The sequence below is a fragment of the Chroicocephalus ridibundus genome, chromosome 3 (assembly GCF_963924245.1).
Source record: "Chroicocephalus ridibundus chromosome 3, bChrRid1.1, whole genome shotgun sequence".
Lineage (NCBI taxonomy): Eukaryota > Metazoa > Chordata > Aves > Charadriiformes > Laridae > Chroicocephalus > Chroicocephalus ridibundus.
Genome location: NC_086286.1, coordinates 118,512,163 through 118,529,517, shown reverse-complemented (window position 1 = coordinate 118,529,517; position 17,355 = coordinate 118,512,163). Strand labels below are relative to the sequence as shown.

Sequence of the window (17,355 nt, the reverse complement as noted above, 5' to 3'; positions counted from 1 at the left end):
GTGTCCCTGCCCATGGCAGGGGGTTGGAACTAGATGATCTTTAAGGTCCCTTCCAACCCAAACCGTTCAATGATTCTGTGTCTTGCAGCTAGTCCCATGTCGGGGGGAGACGAGCTAAGTGGCATATAGCACCTCCGTGCTCTGAGCTGCACTGATAGGGGTATTTCATGGGATTTCTAAATCACCTCCTTGTCCCAAACAGTTTTCACATGAAACTAATCCCAGAATTGTGTGTGATCAGGCCTGCTGAGGAGGATGCAGAGCAGAGCAGATGTCCAGGGTGGCTGAGGGTATTGGGCACAACCGTGCCGGTAATGAGAAACATTTATAAGGAACATTAGCCCCCCAGCCTCAAGGTGTGAAAAGATTGAGGGGGCATCTCATGCCCAGCTCATTCCTCCTGAGAAAAAGGTTTTCACCAGAAAACCACTTCCAAAGCATCAAACCCTCCCAACAGCCCAGCGTGAGCTGCCATGGCAGAGCCTGCGACCGGGGGTCGGCCCCAGAGACCCCGAAACCAGCTGCTGGATTAAACAGACTGTGTAGCAACCCCAAGTTTGGGTAATCCCCAGAAAAACAAGCTCTATGACTAAAAAAGATGCTGTCAGACTGGTAAATATTTAGCTGCCAGCTGGGGTTACTATGGAGAGGGGTGGCTCTGTATGAGTTCTGTGCGCTGAGGGCATGATTTAAAGAGCCTGAAAGGAAGAAACGAATTGGGGACAACAATAATTGTAAGTATAAGATGGAAAGACACAAGTCCAACACCTTTCAGGCTGTTCATGTGGTGCCATGGTGGTACCTCCTTTGCCTCACATTTTCTGGGTCCTCTAAACACCAAGCACTTGGTCATCAAAAGGAGAAGAAGAAATACTGAAAGGGGAAAAAATTCCCTTGTGAGTCAGTTATAAATGAACATGAGGAGAGTGAGGAGAATCAGGTGTCCCCGGCACCTCCTCGGCCTCCTATACTTCTTATCTACAAGGGAGAAAACATGAACAGGGAGAGACGAGAGTTTCCCCAGCCGGACAAAAGTGACACGGGTGAAGGGTTGGTGCAGTTAGTGTCTGCGGCCAGAGAAGAGCTGTGCAGAGATACAGACAGAGGTGACATTTCTTACCCAGTTATCAGGCGGCTCGGAAGTTTGGCGGGCACGCCACGTGTTTGATGTGAAAGGAGGAGAATCCCACGTCCCCCCCAGCACCGGCTGCTTGCTGAGGACCCAGCTGATAATCCTCTGCAGCCCGGGAGGAACGCTGCTGGCTTTGGAGGGGCTGAGTATTTTCCTCTGCTAAAAAATATATATAAATATATAATTTAAAATAAATAAATAAATAGGTAGATAGATAAAGCTCGTACAAACTGCTTCCAGAGCTGATTAGACTGTTGAGCAAGCTTGAAAAGAAGGCAGTGCCCTACACACGCTTAATCCACGAACTCGCCTAGGAAGCATCCCTTCGTTACACTGGTGGCTACGGCGTTACGCGGTGACTGCCGCCTGAGCCGGGAGAGGACACGCACCTCGGGCTTGACGGCGCAGTTTTGCCAGAGTCACTTGTTGATCTGGCAGTACGAAGCCGAGCTGCTGAAGGTGTAGGAGGAATAGATGTTCTGCAGGCGCAGTCTAGCTCCATCAGTCCTCATCACTAATAGGCGGTGGCAGGCTTTCAACGCCGTTTGCCCTTCCTCGTTTAAAACAGAAAAACAAAGCTGCTTTCCATGACTGACAGCTATGGAAAATAAAATCGGTTGTTTTGGCCTCAAAAACGGGCCGAGCGTGAGAATCGGTGGTGACTCAGCTCCCTCTCACCTCGCTGCCGGGGGAGGCGTTCGGCGAGGGGCGGGCAGCGAAGGGGGCTCAGGAGCGCGGTGCACCCTCAGGTGGACACGGTGCCGCGCACCGGGGCTGTGTCCTCACCTGCACGTGCCGTTGGGTCTAGCGGGGACAGCCTGCAGGTCCCTGTGCTGTAGGTACCTCAGTTGTCCCCCAAAACTGTGGTTGCCTTCCCCAGTGGCAGGGGAGTGTGCTGTATTTGTGGCTGTACTGTTCCCCGTGACAAAAGCTTCGTCAAACGCAGGTAAGACGGTTCCACGTGAAGCCAAAAGAAAGGCTGGAGGTAACAGTCAAAATTAATAGTCCTTGCTTGCTCGTGCTTACACTGGGAAATGTTGCACACGTGCTGCTGCATCACAGGGAGGATGAATCTCCCCTAGAGATGCTCAAGAGAAAAACAAGGACTGAAACATCTCCCTAGGAAAAAAGTCCAGCTGAAAATTTCCCATCTGTAAAGCTGGGGGCATCCATCAGGCTCCAGTTCTTCTAAGAACATTTAGGAAAGGATCAAGACCCAGGTGCTTGCCAGGATAAAGAACATTTTCCCTCTTTCTAAAAAAGTCTGGACTCCTTTATGAGGCGTGGGATGAGGGACAACAGTCAGGGTCAGACAGGAATGACTGGGATGTGCACAAGGAAGACGTGAATCCCAGCGACAAACACCATCTTCTCAACACAGAGTCGTAAATGGTTCCCATTTAAGAACTGATTTGATCCAACAGCCCCTCTCAGTTTGTCCAGACGGGAAATACACGCATTCAGTAATTTAGCAATATGGTTTTCCTATACCAGGGAAAGGTTCATTAATCTTGGCATGTTAATAAATGGGCATCTATTAGCAACAAATAGGCTGGAGATCAGATTTCAAGCGCAAGGAGGTGATGCTCAGAGCAGCTTTCTGGTGCCAGAAGTAGAGGTCAGGGGAGGAAAAACTTAAAATCTGACTGACTTCCAGAGGGGTTTAGATAAAAATGGTAAAATCAAAGGGGATTATCATGTCCTGGGGTGGAGAGAGCACGCAGATACCCCAGTCGGGATCCAGCCAGGGTCCGCAGCCGGGACCAGGGCTCTGAGGCCCAGCGCTGGCTGCAGATGCCCGTGTGAAGAGGCAGCACCTGGACACCAGGGTCAGCCGTGGCTGGATGGGAAGGAGCTGCTGGGCTGGTGCATGCCCATGGTGGGCACCAACCGGCATGGCGGGTGGGCTGGTGGGGCATCCTGACCTGTGTCTGCAGAATGGCTGATGTCCCCTGTGATCCCCTCCGGCCGAGGGAGCAGCGCAAGAGCAGGAGCCGCGGCTCCAGCACACGGATCCCCGTCCAGATACGCATGACAGGCGGGATGCTGTCAGCACTGCGCATGGAAAACAAGAGGAAAACAGTATTACGTGGCAAAGCAGCAACTGAGAGAGATTGCACTGGGTGTTCAGCTGCCATCCGGAGGAGAAAGACATCGTGCAGCATGTCTGTCTGCCGGCAATCAAAGCTGTAATTAGGTATTGGTGACGGGGAGTCACCCGGTCCCTGCTTACACCAGAAATCAGTGCTCTGCTCCCAGCTGCGAGGGGTCTGAGCTCGGTAGGTCCCTGCCCGCTGGCAGGGCACTGTCAGCTGCACGAGCTGTGGAAGAGGCTCCGGCCACAGGCGTGGACCTTCCTGCTTCACCTCTCCTGCAAACGCTGCCTGTCGCAACACGCAAGCACAGGGGATCCTGGTAGAGATGTATAGAAATAGGTGTGGGAGCACACACTGTGGAAATATCTCAGCCTGAAACCCTGATGGTTGGTAAGGAAACATTTTCCCAGTGCAGGGTATGGGGCTGGGGCTGGAGAAGCCCCGGTCAGTGGACACAGCAAGCTGGGTGAAGGTCCACTGCTCTGCACCAACACCTCAGTTCACTCATCTCATGCATGGCCCACGTGGTTGAGGACTGGATGCTCTGGTTCTTGTTTCTCTGTGAAACTCACTCACCATCCCTCAATTTAAATAATGGCCTCAGAATTTAACAGGTTGGAAGGAGGTCGCTTTTGGTCATGGCGGCTTGGTGACTACCCATGTAAGCTGTAGCGTGGTGGGTAGGATAGTCACCATGACATCAACGCTGTCCCTCAAGGCGGAGAGATATTTGAGCATAGGTCTACCCAGTGAATAATGGGTGAAAGATGAGCTTGACCCCCTCCCAACTTTGTGAGTGACAGCTAACCCTGAGGGAAGGGAAGGGAAGGGAAGGGAAGGGAAGGGAAGGGAAGGGAAGGGAAGGGAAGGGAAGGGAAGGGAAGGGAAGGGAAGGGAAGGGAAGGGAAGGGAAGGGAAGGGAAGGGAAGGGAAGGGAAGGGAAGGGAAGGGAAGGGAAGGGAAGGGAAGGGAAGGGAAGGGAAGGGAAGGGAAGGGAAGGGAAGGGAAGGGAAGGGAAGGGAAGGGAAGGGAAGGGAAGGGAAGGGAAGGGAAGGGAAGGGAAGGGAAGGGAAGGGAAGGGAAGGGAAGGGAAGGGAAGGGAAGGGAAGGGAAGGGAAGGGAAGGGAATCTAATGATGCTCTAATGAAGCATCATTAGAAAAAGCAGGACTGCTGCTTTCTAGGATCTACAACCCTTAGCCAAGGGAGTCAGCTTGATGGGAGTCTGGTCCCAGAGACATCGCAAGCACCGCGGCAGCCCAGACAGCACGGCTGAATGCTGGCGTGATGCCTTTCACACTGGGAGATTTTTGCTGAAAACATCTAATGTTTTTTTGAGAAGTGTTGGGTTTTGTGGGTTGTTTTTTTCCGGCTTTTTTTTTTTTTAATCTTCAGGGCTATTAATTATTTTTATAGCATCGTTTTCAAGCACAACAGGAGTTGTCTAATCAGAGTTGTTTAAAATACAAAAAAGGCTGAAGAGCTTTATGAGAGATGTCAGGAAATTCTGCAGAACAGTTATGAAAGTCACAAATTCTGGAATACTGAAATCCGGCTGATATTATGGATGAAATCCTGTTAACATAGCTATTTCCAGATGACTTTGCAGACCTAATTTTTGTCCAGAAAAATATCACCCATCTGTGTTACCTACAGTGCTGCTGAGACATCTTGATAACCCTCTCTGCAACGGTTCTCTCACCCAGAAATACATGTTACAGTCTCAAATCCACCTGGGCTTTACCCTGAGTGGCTAAAAACTTAAAAAATATTTAGGTTGTATCTGCCCAACAACAACAATAGCACACACTAGCTGTAAGGACAATATTATTATAATTTCACAAATACATTGCCCAACAAACGTTTCTGAATGAACAAGCAATCTTTTCACAGCATTTACTTGAATTTGCTTTAGTTTGTTGGGGACCGAATCCTGGACCGAAGCCCCTGCTTCATTTTGCAGAGGTTGCAGGGATCCTTGGTGCCACCCAGCCTGATGCCAAGAGGCCAGTGGTAGCCAGTCCACTAGCTGGGGCTGGAAAAGCCCACCAGCCCCACGGCCCGGGCCCTCTGTCACTGCCTCCCCGCTTCATTTCATCCACCAATCTGGCAAATTTTGGCATGTGAGCACTTTCTGGGTGGCGTTTTATTTTTTTGTTAATTTTTAAAGCACGGCTGCTGGACTGCCTTGCAAAATTAACACATGAGAATGCATTTTTTTCTTGGGTTTATTAAAACCATTCATGTACAAAATTAACATGGTTTGACAGTGGAAGAGCTGCGAGTTCTGAGACCGGTGTGTGACTACTTTATGAAATAGCCATCTGGGAATGCTTAAAAAACAATTGCTTTTAATTTTAAACATCTGTATCTTTAACAATAAGAGCAACCGATGCGGCCCTCCATCTGTCCCGGGCTCAAGCTTTAGCTGAGTAAGGACCGGCCGCAGCCTGAAACGTATCTTGTCTCGCCCTGCTTCTTTGCATGCCGGTAATTCTAGACCTCTGTGGCTTGTCCTGGCTGATTTTCCCCTGAAACTTGATCCTTTTTCAACGGATCAAAGGAGCAAAATGAGAAACAAGAAACTTTTGCAGTGAAATTTCAGCCACTGCAGGTTCAGCTGCCTCCCCGGTTTAACCATCGCTGCCAGCCAGCCGGCTGCTGCCTGCGGAGGAGCGTGATGGTGTTTCCACCCTCCTGTCCTCATCCCGATGGCACAGTTTGTGGCATGGACACTCCTGCTTGGAGGGGTCTAACCTGCAAAAGGGCAACGTCGCTCCTAATCACATGGGGAGTTTTACCAGTGCAACAGCAGTCATACAATTATGCTGATAATGGGAAGATTACACTGACAAACTGACCTGAGATAAATTGATAATAATCATAGAATCCCAGAATGGTTTAGGGTGGAAGGGACTGTAAAGATCATATAGTTCCACCCCCCTGCCATGGGCAGGGACACCTCCCACTAGACCAGGCTGCTCACAGCCCCATCCAGCCTGGCCTTGAACACTTCCAGGGATGGGGCGTCCACAGCTTCTCTGGGCAACCTGTTCCAGTGTCTCACCACCCCCATAGTGAAAAATTTCTTCCTGATATCTAATCTAAATCTACCCTCTTCCAGTTTGAAGCCATCACCCCTTGTTCTATCACTACATGCCCTTGTAAAAAGTCCCTCTCCAGCTTTCTTATAGGCCCCCTTCAGATACTGAATCACAAAGTTTAACAAACTTTATTCACAAAGTTTAACAAAGTTCCCAAGCTCAGTATCAGCAGCTGAGGGAATCAATACATTACTTACACCTTGTCTGCAGTATGGTATAGGGGAACGCTGCACCGTGGTCGCTGCATGCCAGCATGTCCCCAGGGCAGGAGGGACCCCACACCGACACCAAACGCACCCAGCGCCAGCCGCCTGCGGGCACCCAGCAAGGGCACAGCAGCCACCCCAGCCACCCTGGCACTTGCACAGCCTTTGGCAGGGTGGAGGTAGGGGTCAATTAGGGGGCAAGCTAGGAAAGAAGCCTTCTCTGGGCTTTTCTGCAGGGCTGTGCAGAGGAATGGGGGTCACTAAACCTGCCAGATACCTACACCGAACTCAACAGCCAAGCTTCAGCTCTGCGGACACCAGTTTCTCATGATCATGCGGAAGAAATATGTTTGGCTTATTCCTTTGCCTCATATGTGACGTGTAAAATTTTAGAAGTTGCGTTGCAAATACGTGCCTATGCTAAGAGGAGTAAAAAGTGGCTGAAACCAAGGTCTCAGAATACATAGTACCACTGCTGTGGCCATGTCAGTCTGAGCATGCGAGTGAAGCATCCTGTCATCCTTAGCCGCATCCCTGGCACGATGAAGGATTAAGAACATTCTTAGATGAAGAATGTGCAGGGGAGTAACGGCTTTTTATTAAACCCAGTGGTACAGCTGGAAAAGACAGAGAAGCCCTCAGGCACTGAAGCCCTTCCTCCAGTCCGCAATCTTCCCCGCTAAATACAGGCTGAGAACAGTTGCTCCGAATTTCGCACGACGGCGTTAAACCAGTGAGGCCACCCAAGAGGAGAGGCCACCGGGAGCCCAGGCATTAGGCACACCATTGCTAAATTCCTAGCCTCGAGGAATTTGCAGCTACTACAATTTGCTTGCCTTTTTACCATTTTACTAGTATATGTGTGTCTTTGTCATGCAAGTGTCTCATGCTAGTTAACCCTGAGGAGTGTTTTGAGTGAGATGCAGCAATCGCCATCCATGCAAAGTGTCCTGTTACCACCAGGAGGGACTGAGCTCATTTCTTTCCCTAGCTTTAGGGCGCTTGTTTGGGAACACTTAGATAAACAGCAAACATGGGAGCGACACGCATCCTCCTGCCCATCGCCTCTCCGTGGGAAGACAGGTTTGGTACAAGGCTGTTTTGGCACAAGCTCTCTCCCGTTCATTCTCCTTGGTCCTCTACATGCTGGCAGCTTTAGTGACCCTCCCACCTGACTGTCAGAGAAAATGAAAACAAATTATAAGTACTTTCAGAGTAGCCTGAAATTTGGAGTTTTTTTCAGATGCTCACGAGGGCATGGGTGTTTAAGACCAAAACATACAGATTATTTTCCCCTCAGGATTTAGAAAAAAAGAATCATAGAATCATAGAATGGTTAGAGTTGGAAGGGACCTTAAAGATCACCTAGTTCCAACCCCCCTGCCATGGGCAGGGACACCTCCCACTAGACCAGGCTGCTCAAAGCCCCATCCAGCCCGGCCTTGAACACCTCCGGGGATGGGGAATCCACAGCTTCCCTGGGCAACCTGTTCCAGTGTCTCACCACCCTCACAGTAAAGAATTTCTTCCTCTTATCCAATCTAAATCTACCCTCCTTCAGTCTGAAACCGTTACCCCTTTTCCTATCTCTTTCAAGGTGGCTGTGTAACTTCTACCACTGACATTCAGTGGCACTTGCACACCAGGCAGTAGATGTTCCTTGATACCTTCACGGCTGATGAGGCTGAAAATACAAAGCCCTGTTTTACTCCTATAAGGATCTCAAATGCAGAGGGCTGGATTTTCATCTTTTTTTGAGTTTTACACAGATAGTTTATCTACATCTAGCTATGCATATACATTATGAAAAGCCCTGGTCTACAACTCACTGACTCAAGGGAGGAGAAAATCGGCTACCACCAGGAAAGGTCAGGCTGCTGCCATCAACCCCTAGAGAATCCTGCAACGCAGGACCCGAATCTGCACTCCTGGCTTGTTCTGCTGTGGTCAGAGGGAAGAGCCCCACAGAGCAGGGACTGTAGGCTCAAACCTCATTGTATCAAAAAAAACCCACTGCACAAAAGCTTAGGAGCAGGAGAAAAGGCTCTTCCCAGGCTGTCCCCTGCCAGCGCCTCCCTCCCCACCTCCCTCCTGGGAGCCCTCGGTGGCACCGGAGCTGCCACCACCCTCCTTTCCTGGGAGCCGGGAGGGAAGGAGACATTATCATGCAAATGAGCCCACCAGGAAATCCACTTTGTTTCCAAATTCCTATCTCCAGCCCTGCCACATCAAGCTTTGAATGCAAAAGAGGATGAATGGCCTAAAAGCAGCGGAATTAGGCATTTAGCACAAAATCCCACCCACTAGTCCCCTTGACTTGGAAAGCAAGACGTAGCGCACACACAAAAAACCACACAGACTAGCAAGCCAGGGGAAAAATGTACATATACTTAGTACGTGCTGTAGGCACCAATCTAATATTCTTCCCGCTATGCTGCTCCGGTTCAGCGTAGGTATCGCATCAGTGCCGCCGGTGTTCACGCCGACTCGTACAGCCCACCCTTTAGCATGAGTCTGATATTTCAATCATGTAAGAAAAGCAGATATGACGGTAGTTATTATTGTACCAAATGGTACTTGCTGCTGCATTATGGATGCTTAATACACTGCTGACGCATATAGGCACCTCTTACAGGTAACCGCAAAGCCTCTCGCTTCATAGAATCATAGAATGGTTTAGGTTGAAAGGGACCTTAAAGATCATCCAGTTCCACCCCCCTGCCATGGGCAGGGACACCTCCCACTAGATCAGGTTGCCCAAAGCCCCATGCAGCCTGGCCTTGAACACCTCCAGGGATGGGGCATCCGCAACTTCTCTGGGCGACCTGTGCCAGTGTCTCACCACCCTCACAGTAAAGAGTTTCTTCCTAATATCTAGTCTAAATCTACCCTCTTCTTGTTTCAAGTCATTACCCCTTGTGCTATCACTACATGCCCTTGTAAAAAGTCCCTCCCCATCTTTCCTGTAGCCCCCTTTAGGTACTGGATGGCCGCTGTAAGGTCTCTCCAGAGCCTTCTCTTCTCCAGGCTGAACAACCCCAACTCTCTCAGCCTGTCCTCATAGCAGAGGTGCTCCAGCCCTCGGATCATCTTCGTTGCCTCCTCTAGACCCGCTCCAACAGGTCCATGTCCTTCTTGTGCTGAGGACTCCAAAGCTGGATGCAGTACTCCATGGACCTTCTGAAGAACTGGACAGTGGTCTGTCCTTCTGCACAGAGTGTGAGTGCCTGGCCATGAAACTTCATCTACCTGACTGCTGCTTATCACAGACTGTGGCTTACCACTGTCACTGGGAGCAAACCTGAAGAAAACTCCTTGTTTTCAACATGAACTGGGAAAAAATCAAGGAAGTAGGGGAGAAGGGGGAAGTGCAACTCATTCCCTTCCTCTAGTGGCACTGAAAAAAATGTCCATTCATTACATCAAGCTACTCAAATCAAGTGCTTAAAGACATAGAATCATAAAACCATACAGTGGTTTGGGTTGGAAGGGACCTTTAAAGATCACCCAGTCCAACTTGCCTGCCATGGGCACGGACATCTTTCACCAGATCAGATTGCTCAAAGCCCCGTTCAACCTGACCTTGAGCACTTCCAATGAAGGGGCATCCACAGCTTCTCTGGGCAACCTATTCCGGTGTCTCTCATATAATGCATACGGCCTCCAAATCCTAGACTTGATGATGTTGAGACTACAAACCATTCTCATGAACTATCTCACCCTAATCTGTCCTCTCTGGAGTTGCTTGTCCAGCTGTAGCAATCTCCTCAGACTCCCTCCACAGACAACGCTTCTCCCACACCTCCTTGCCTGCCCTGGCCCAGTGCCAGTGCCGGATGAGCCCTGCACTGATCCAGCTCAGCTCACCAGCCCGACAGAGAAACTGCTGCTTCCCTGCAGCAGCAGCTGGATGTGCCCAGACATTCATGGGACCATACGCTGCTCTTCCTGCTGACTGACCAGGGCATGGAAACAGCACACGTGGCCCAGACACCTCCCATTCCGTCAGGTAGAACTGGAGGGGGTGAATGCTCCTGGTGGGAATAGACCTGCGGCAGAGTGAGACGGCCTGGTGGGAGATGAGCAGGCAGTGGTGTTGGCAAAGCCCATATCACCCAGCTTCACCTGCAAGTCCTTCCAGAGGGTGAGGATGTCCCTTCCCAGGCAGTGGAGGGAGGTCTTCTGGAGTCACCTCCTTCCCAGGCAGTGGAGATGGGTCCTCTGGAGCTGCCTGTTTCTGTCTTCTGGCACTAAAGGCACGTTGGACAATTAGTTTAGATCACAGAATCATAGAATCACAGAATGATAGGGGTTGGAAGGGGCCTCTGGAGATCATCTAGTCCAACCTGCCAAAGCAGGTTCGTCGAGAGCAGGTGAACCTGTTATCTCACCTAGATGAGATAACGTAACTTTGAAACTGCTGAAGTGAGCTGAAATCCTTCCCTCCCTTGAACTCCACATCTAAAAATGTCCACAAGGAGCTCCAAAAGGTTTCAAAGAGACTCTTCCAGCAACAGATCTAAACCTCCAAAAACTTCCTTGAAGTAGATGCTTATCAGCTCCCCCACCGCCACCACGTCTGCTGGCTGCCTAACTGCGAAGAAGGCTTGAATCCCTCACCTGGAGCACCTCTGCCTTCACAGACACGCTGGGTTAGCCAGATCTGCAAACAGCTTTTCAGAGCTGCAGGGGCAAATGGCTTGTCTTAGATACATCCTTTAAAATTAGCTCAATGGATTATTGATGAGATTTCTGTTTACGAATTGGTATTGTTACAGAACCAGCAAAACCAAAAGAACTGGATTCACTGGTGCTACAGTCCACTAAAATCTGAAGGATCAAACTGGGCATTCTTTACTTTCTGCAGCCAAGGAACAAAATCTGTGAGTGAATTACAGTTAGTGGCACTGATTCTAGTAAAATACTTGTGTGGACTTCTTCGAAATACTACTTTTTTTTTCCTCTTACAGCATGGAGTTTGGGTCAATTCGTCATTGAATTGCTAAAACAGACTTGCAACCTGACCAACACAGCGTAAGGCAAATGGACCTTAATTAAGTTATTCCTGCGAAAACAGAAAGCCATGTAAGAGGACATTGCTTCAAATTCTGCACCCACTTGCAGTCATGCAACCCCACTGCAGTATGTGGAGTTCCGTGAGAGTTAAAAAAACTAGTAAAAACATGTAGCTTAACTCCAAGGCATAACAAGTGCATTAAAAACCATTTTGCCAAAACTACCAAGGATTTTTCCTGACTTCTTTCTCCCACCAAAGATGACTCATCCTTTGTTTGGCACACCCTACAGAGTGAGCTTTCTGACCAGAGTCTCTATTCGATCGTGCAAGGACTGCTCACAGCTGCTGTTGCTGTATCTCCAGAAGGGGAGGAGGTGGTCCTGACCTTCCCTGGGGTGGCTTCATTTGCAGGCTGCCCAGGTGAGACACCCTCACACTGTCACCCTGGTCTCGGGGTGTGAGCGCACAAGTGGCCTCCTCGCTTGAACAGAGAATGATGGAGATGAATAGGACTTTCATTGAGGCTTTTCTGTATTCCCAGGATTTGCTGCTATGGATGCATTGGTACCAGTACGGAGCAAATTTCCCCGTGGAGCTCCGGCTCCCACCAGAAGAAACAGCTTTTGCAGATGTTGCACTGGGCCTGGACAGGGTAAGGGAAGGTGCAGCCTTTCCCCAGCTGAGGACATCTGTGCAGGCACGTGGGCACAGCTGGGAAAGTCTCTGCTGCCCAGCAGTGTGCACGGGGACTGCGAGATGAGTTGGTTGTTGACCTACCTTTGACGCTCTAACTTGCTCAGCGTCACCTTTTCTCCTGTCAAAAGGTTACAGAAGACAGAGTGGGACCAGGTGAACATGAACTAGGGGACCAGATGAAGACAAGCAAGGGGAGGTCCATGTGAAACCAGCCCTCTGTCTGAAGGCCTGGTGTGGGTTGTGGGGTGGCTGGCTGGTCCCGGCGGTGGGCAGACCCTCCACGCTACACTTGGGCAGACGCAGCTATGGGGTGGAGGTGGTCAGCGCGACATCTCCCAGCGTCAGCCTGGCTGTGTCAGGGTGGCTGAGTCAAGGAGGGTGGGACGAGCCACACCTCGTGTCCCCCTCCGCCGGGATGGTGATGCTAACGAGCAAGCACAAGCGCAGCAATGTGGCGCAAAGCCAAAATGAGCTGTGGCTCTGGTCCCACCATCTGACCCCGAGGGGTGGACGCCCACAGGGTGATCTCACCCCGCCGGCTGACTCACAGCTTCACAGAGCAGCAGAGAGAGGTCACACTCAGTTAAAACCGAAATGTGTTTTCTTGCAGCTTTTTTCCCGCCTTGGGCCAGATGCCGTAGCCCTGAGTTGGGCAAAGGTCCAATTGGAAATAATGAATGTAATTACCTTGTAAGCACCTTAGTGGAAAATATTGGTAGAGTTAATTATACAGGGATGCAATGCTAGCTCATTTCCCAGTGTTTAAAATACAAATATTAATGCTTTCTCCTTTGGGGTTTTGAGACGATTAGTTGTTGCTGCAGCCTAGCAGAATTTATAAGTTTTGTAGCTATCGCAATCAGTTTAAGGAAGAAGTTTCCCATCCTGATTTTAATATACCTGGTTGATATTGCCCGGAACGGTGCTACAATGCACAGAACCGGGCCTTTGAGTGCCTTTGCAAGGATGGGGGCTTTGGCTGTGGCCCTTTAAACATCCAAAACTGATTTTTTTTTTTTTTTTCAAAGGATGTTTTAGGACCAAAAAGTGATTTCAGGATTCTCAAACTGAAGATAAGAAACTCGCCCTTTGAGCATCAGGAAAACTGAAATCCTTGGAGACAGGTAGCCGAAACATGGGGCTCGGGTACCTTTTAAGGAATCGTGGCTAAATTGCCTAAGTGAAAATGACACTGTCTGTCATCACGGATCACAGGAAACAACACAATAAAGTCACGGCATGGACTGAGCCTTCAAAATGCAAACCCAGGCTTTTTCCACACTATTTCTGATTGACTTTCCAGTTGTCGAATAAGGAGCCCGCCATTTCTATGTTAGTCTGTCGGAAAAGGCCCATCCGCTTTCAGTCGGGAGGCTGGGCAGAGCCCTCCCTGAACGCACCAGCAAAAGCCACTAACTGGTGTTTTGCTCGCCTTGGTATCTGTTAGCATCTCTGAACAGTCCAGCGCACCCCGGCACATATTCATAGGCCGGAAAAACAAAAGGCTCCACTCCTTTCTGACACCTCCGCAAAAGGAGTCGAGAGGGATTTACAAAAGTATAAAACAATCCTGTGATTATAGGTACGTAAGGGAGTTTTTCAGGAAAAAGAAAAAAAAAGGCGGGGGGAGGGTGGGGTGGGTGGTGGTGAAGGGGGAAAGGGAGACATCAGCACTTTGGGCTTGTTGTTGAGTAAAAATGATGTCATGCGTTTTGCAGCAGGGCCACCTCTCCTGCCAGCAGCCGCTGCCGCAGGCAGCACCGCCGGGAAGCAGGGAAAGGGCGATGGAGGAGGCCGGCACTGTACCCTGCCGGGGATCCCCCACACGGAGAAGCCCAGACTCCTTACATTGCTGTGGGAATTAACGAGGCCAGCAATCAGGAAATCTAGCTAGGCGGCTTAGGAGACGGATTCAACAGCGAGCAAAGCCTCTCCGCATGCCCTGCTGCAGCAAACAGGTATGCACTCCAAGAAAAGGAGAGGTCGCTAATAAAAACTGCTTGTATGTAAATATATTGCTTGAAAAATAAGCCCTGTGGCCTCTGCTGCTTTTCAGTTTTCTGCCCGTTTTGTTGCTACACAAGCCCAAACCTCACCCCAGGCATCGGGTGAAGGAGCAGCGGGGCCCGAGCCCAAGCTCACCAGACACAAGGCACAGAGGCTTCTCTGCTTCGGCAGCAACGAGGATGGATTAGTCACCACCCTGAATTTTGAGTACGCTTCCACAGGCCATCTGTACAGAGAAATTAAGGAAGCAGCTCCCCCAAAGGAAAACATAACCACCATTCCTCTGGAAGCTGCCAGACAGGTATTTCAGCCAGCGGAAAAAAAAAAACAAACAGGGCAGCCCACAGGCAGCAGGCAAACTCTGGCGTAAACACCATGCCGGTCTGCTCCTGCAAGCTGAGAAGTCTCCGTAAATCACAACACCGCTCTCTCGAGGGTCGGCATAGAATCTTTTAATACTTTACATAAAAAACTGCATACACAGTTCATAATTTTATGTAAACATCATATACATTTCAGTTTTTGCCATGTCAGTTTATTAAAAACAAAAACAGAACAGTCTCAGTACCACTGTTGAGGGAAGGGGGACAAAAGTAAACAAACAAAAATGGATACATTTGTTCTCTGAACCAGAGAAACACAAGATTATTTTCACCTGGGTTGGCTACCCTGTGAAAATAAAGTTTTAAATAAACCTAGATTCTTTAAATTGCCCTTTTGTATTAATGTCTGATGTACTCACTGCATAAGGAACAGCGCTTTCACCCATTTTTTCCAAGGCAAAAAAGATACAGTGGTTTTATTTCGTCTTGTGTTGAAGTCATAATTTAAAACAAGACCCAGATGAGGTTACCAAGTAAGAATGTTTCCAATGCTACAGTGTTGTATGCAGATGACAAGTGCATTGAGTGTTTAATTTAAAGAAAAAAAAAACCACACAAACCAGAAATCCACCGAGTTGTGCAAAGTAATTTTTTTTTTTTTAAAAATAAAACTTTTAAATAAACCCAAATCGACACACTTGCAGAAGACAACATTAAAGGAAGGAGCAGGCACCAAGATCATAATATGGCAATATCATCCCCTTCCCCCTTGCTCATCCTGCCTCGGCCGTCAGGAGGAGGATGCCCAGCAAGGAGGACAGAGCAGGTCAGCTTTACTTTCCAGCCCGGTGGCTTCTGCTGCTGGAGTCAGTTCAAGGCTCGCGTTATCAGCAGGCATCAGTCACTCGGGGCAAGTTCCTTTGCACAACACAAGTCCCAGCTGGGCACCCCCTCCCCACCTCACTTTAAATAAGCACCCCCTGCACTACCCCAGTTTGCACAAGACAGAAAAGGTAAGATATATACAGGCTTCGCTTGGGATGACCCTCCCCTCCCGGTCTCGGTCTTCAGGGCACGGACTTCCACAGCAGGTCAGGCTCAGGCCGAGACATCCGTGGGACAGGCGAGGATGCAGTGGGCAGCCCAAGAGACGCAGAGCCTCTTCCCCAGCCCACCCTGGGGGGAGGCACATGCAGGCAGGAGGCAAAAGTCCCTTCCAGCATCTCGGCTCCACCGCTCTCCTCTTGCAAAAGGAGAGGAGGCTGTCTGGGAGCTGGCAGCAGCAGGTGGCGGGCAAAGGGAAAGAGCCAGGCGCAGTGTTTCCTCAGTCCAGTCTCAGCAGCTTTTTGTTGTTGAGAGTGCCTGCGATTAACTCGCAGGGGCCGGCGGGGGGAGAAGGCTTTCCCCCCCACACTTTATTCCCAAAACTCAGGACATGCAAATCCCCCCCCCTCCCTCTGTCCCCACGGCTGAGCCAGCACAACCCTTTTCGGCCAAGGCTGAGGGAGTGTGCTCCCTCCCTTAAGCCCCCAACCCGATCCACCGCCAGCCCCCAGCGGAGGAGATGGGCAGATGCCGTCTGTGTGCATAACCCAGCTCCTCTCCGCCTGCCAACAGGTGACCCAGGCGCTGTGCCCAGCGCCGCGCTCCAGCCGCACCCTATAGGACTTTGCAGCAGTTGATGCAGCCGTTCTGGGTGCCGTAGCGCTTCTGCAAGGCTGCCCGGGTGGCCGTCTCAAAGACCTCTCGGACACCCTCCTTGGTCTTGGCCGAGCACTCCAGGTAGTCGTAGGCCTGGATGCGAATGGCCATGGCGCGGCCATCCTCGGTGCGCACCGGCTCCTGCTTCATGCGGGCCAGCTCATTCCGCACGTGCTCGTCGTTGCGCAGGTCTTTCTTGTTGGCCACCAGGATGATGGGGACATTGGGGCAGAAGTGTTTGACTTCGGGCACCCACTTCTCTGGGATGTTCTCCAGTGAGTCCGGGCTGTCCACAGAGAAGCACATGAGGATCACATCAGTGTCCGGGTAGGAAAGAGGGCGCAGGCGGTCATAGTCTTCCTGGCCAGCCGTGTCCCACAGGGCCAGCTCCACCTGCTTGCCATCCACCTCGATGTCAGCCACGTAGTTCTCGAAGACGGTGGGCACATAGACCTCGGGGAACTCATCCTTGCTGAACACGATGAGGAGGCAGGTCTTGCCACAAGCGCCGTCCCCCACCACCACCAGCTTCTTGCGGATGGCGGCCATGGCCAGGCTCGCCAAGCTGGCCTTGCCGTGCAGCAGGACGATGGCAGCGCCCTCCTCTCCGCGGCCGCCGCCTCCCCCTTCCTCTCGCTTCTCACAGGGCACCGTGGCGAGCCGGGCCCGCGCACGCAGGCGGGCGGGCGCACCCTCCTCTCTCCCCGCACGGGCACCGCGCCTCTGTCCCCTCCTGAGGGGAGCGATACGGCCGCAGCGATCGCTGCCGCTCCCGCCTGCCTCGGCCCTTCGAGAGGGAATCGCCGCCGACGCCGGTCCGCCACACACCACGCCGCGCTACCACTGCCGCAAGCTGCCGGCCGGCGCCGCTATTTAAAGGCGCTCGCGACTTTCTTAATATAGCTGGCCAATGGGAAGGCAGGGAGTGAGGTCATCGCCGGCGGAGAGCGCCACGATTGGCTCGGGGCTGCGGCCGGGAGGCGGGGCCCGGAGGGGCGGTGGAGGGGAAGGGGCGAGGCGAGCGGCGCCCAGCCCGCGGCGGCGGGGCAGCGCTAGGGGGTGGCCGGGGGCAGC

General features: G+C 51.1%; 1 protein-coding gene across 1 annotated transcript; it reads right to left on the bottom strand.

Annotated features, from left to right (window-relative positions):
- Window positions 1–14,687: 14,687 nt before the first annotated feature.
- Window positions 14,688–17,134, bottom strand: LOC134513596 (rho-related GTP-binding protein RhoB). Its single transcript, XM_063330550.1, has one exon. The coding sequence runs from the start codon at window positions 16,828–16,830 to the stop codon at window positions 16,240–16,242; it is 591 nt and encodes a 196-aa protein (XP_063186620.1). The 5' UTR covers window positions 16,831–17,134; the 3' UTR covers window positions 14,688–16,239.
- Window positions 17,135–17,355: the final 221 nt, after the last annotated feature.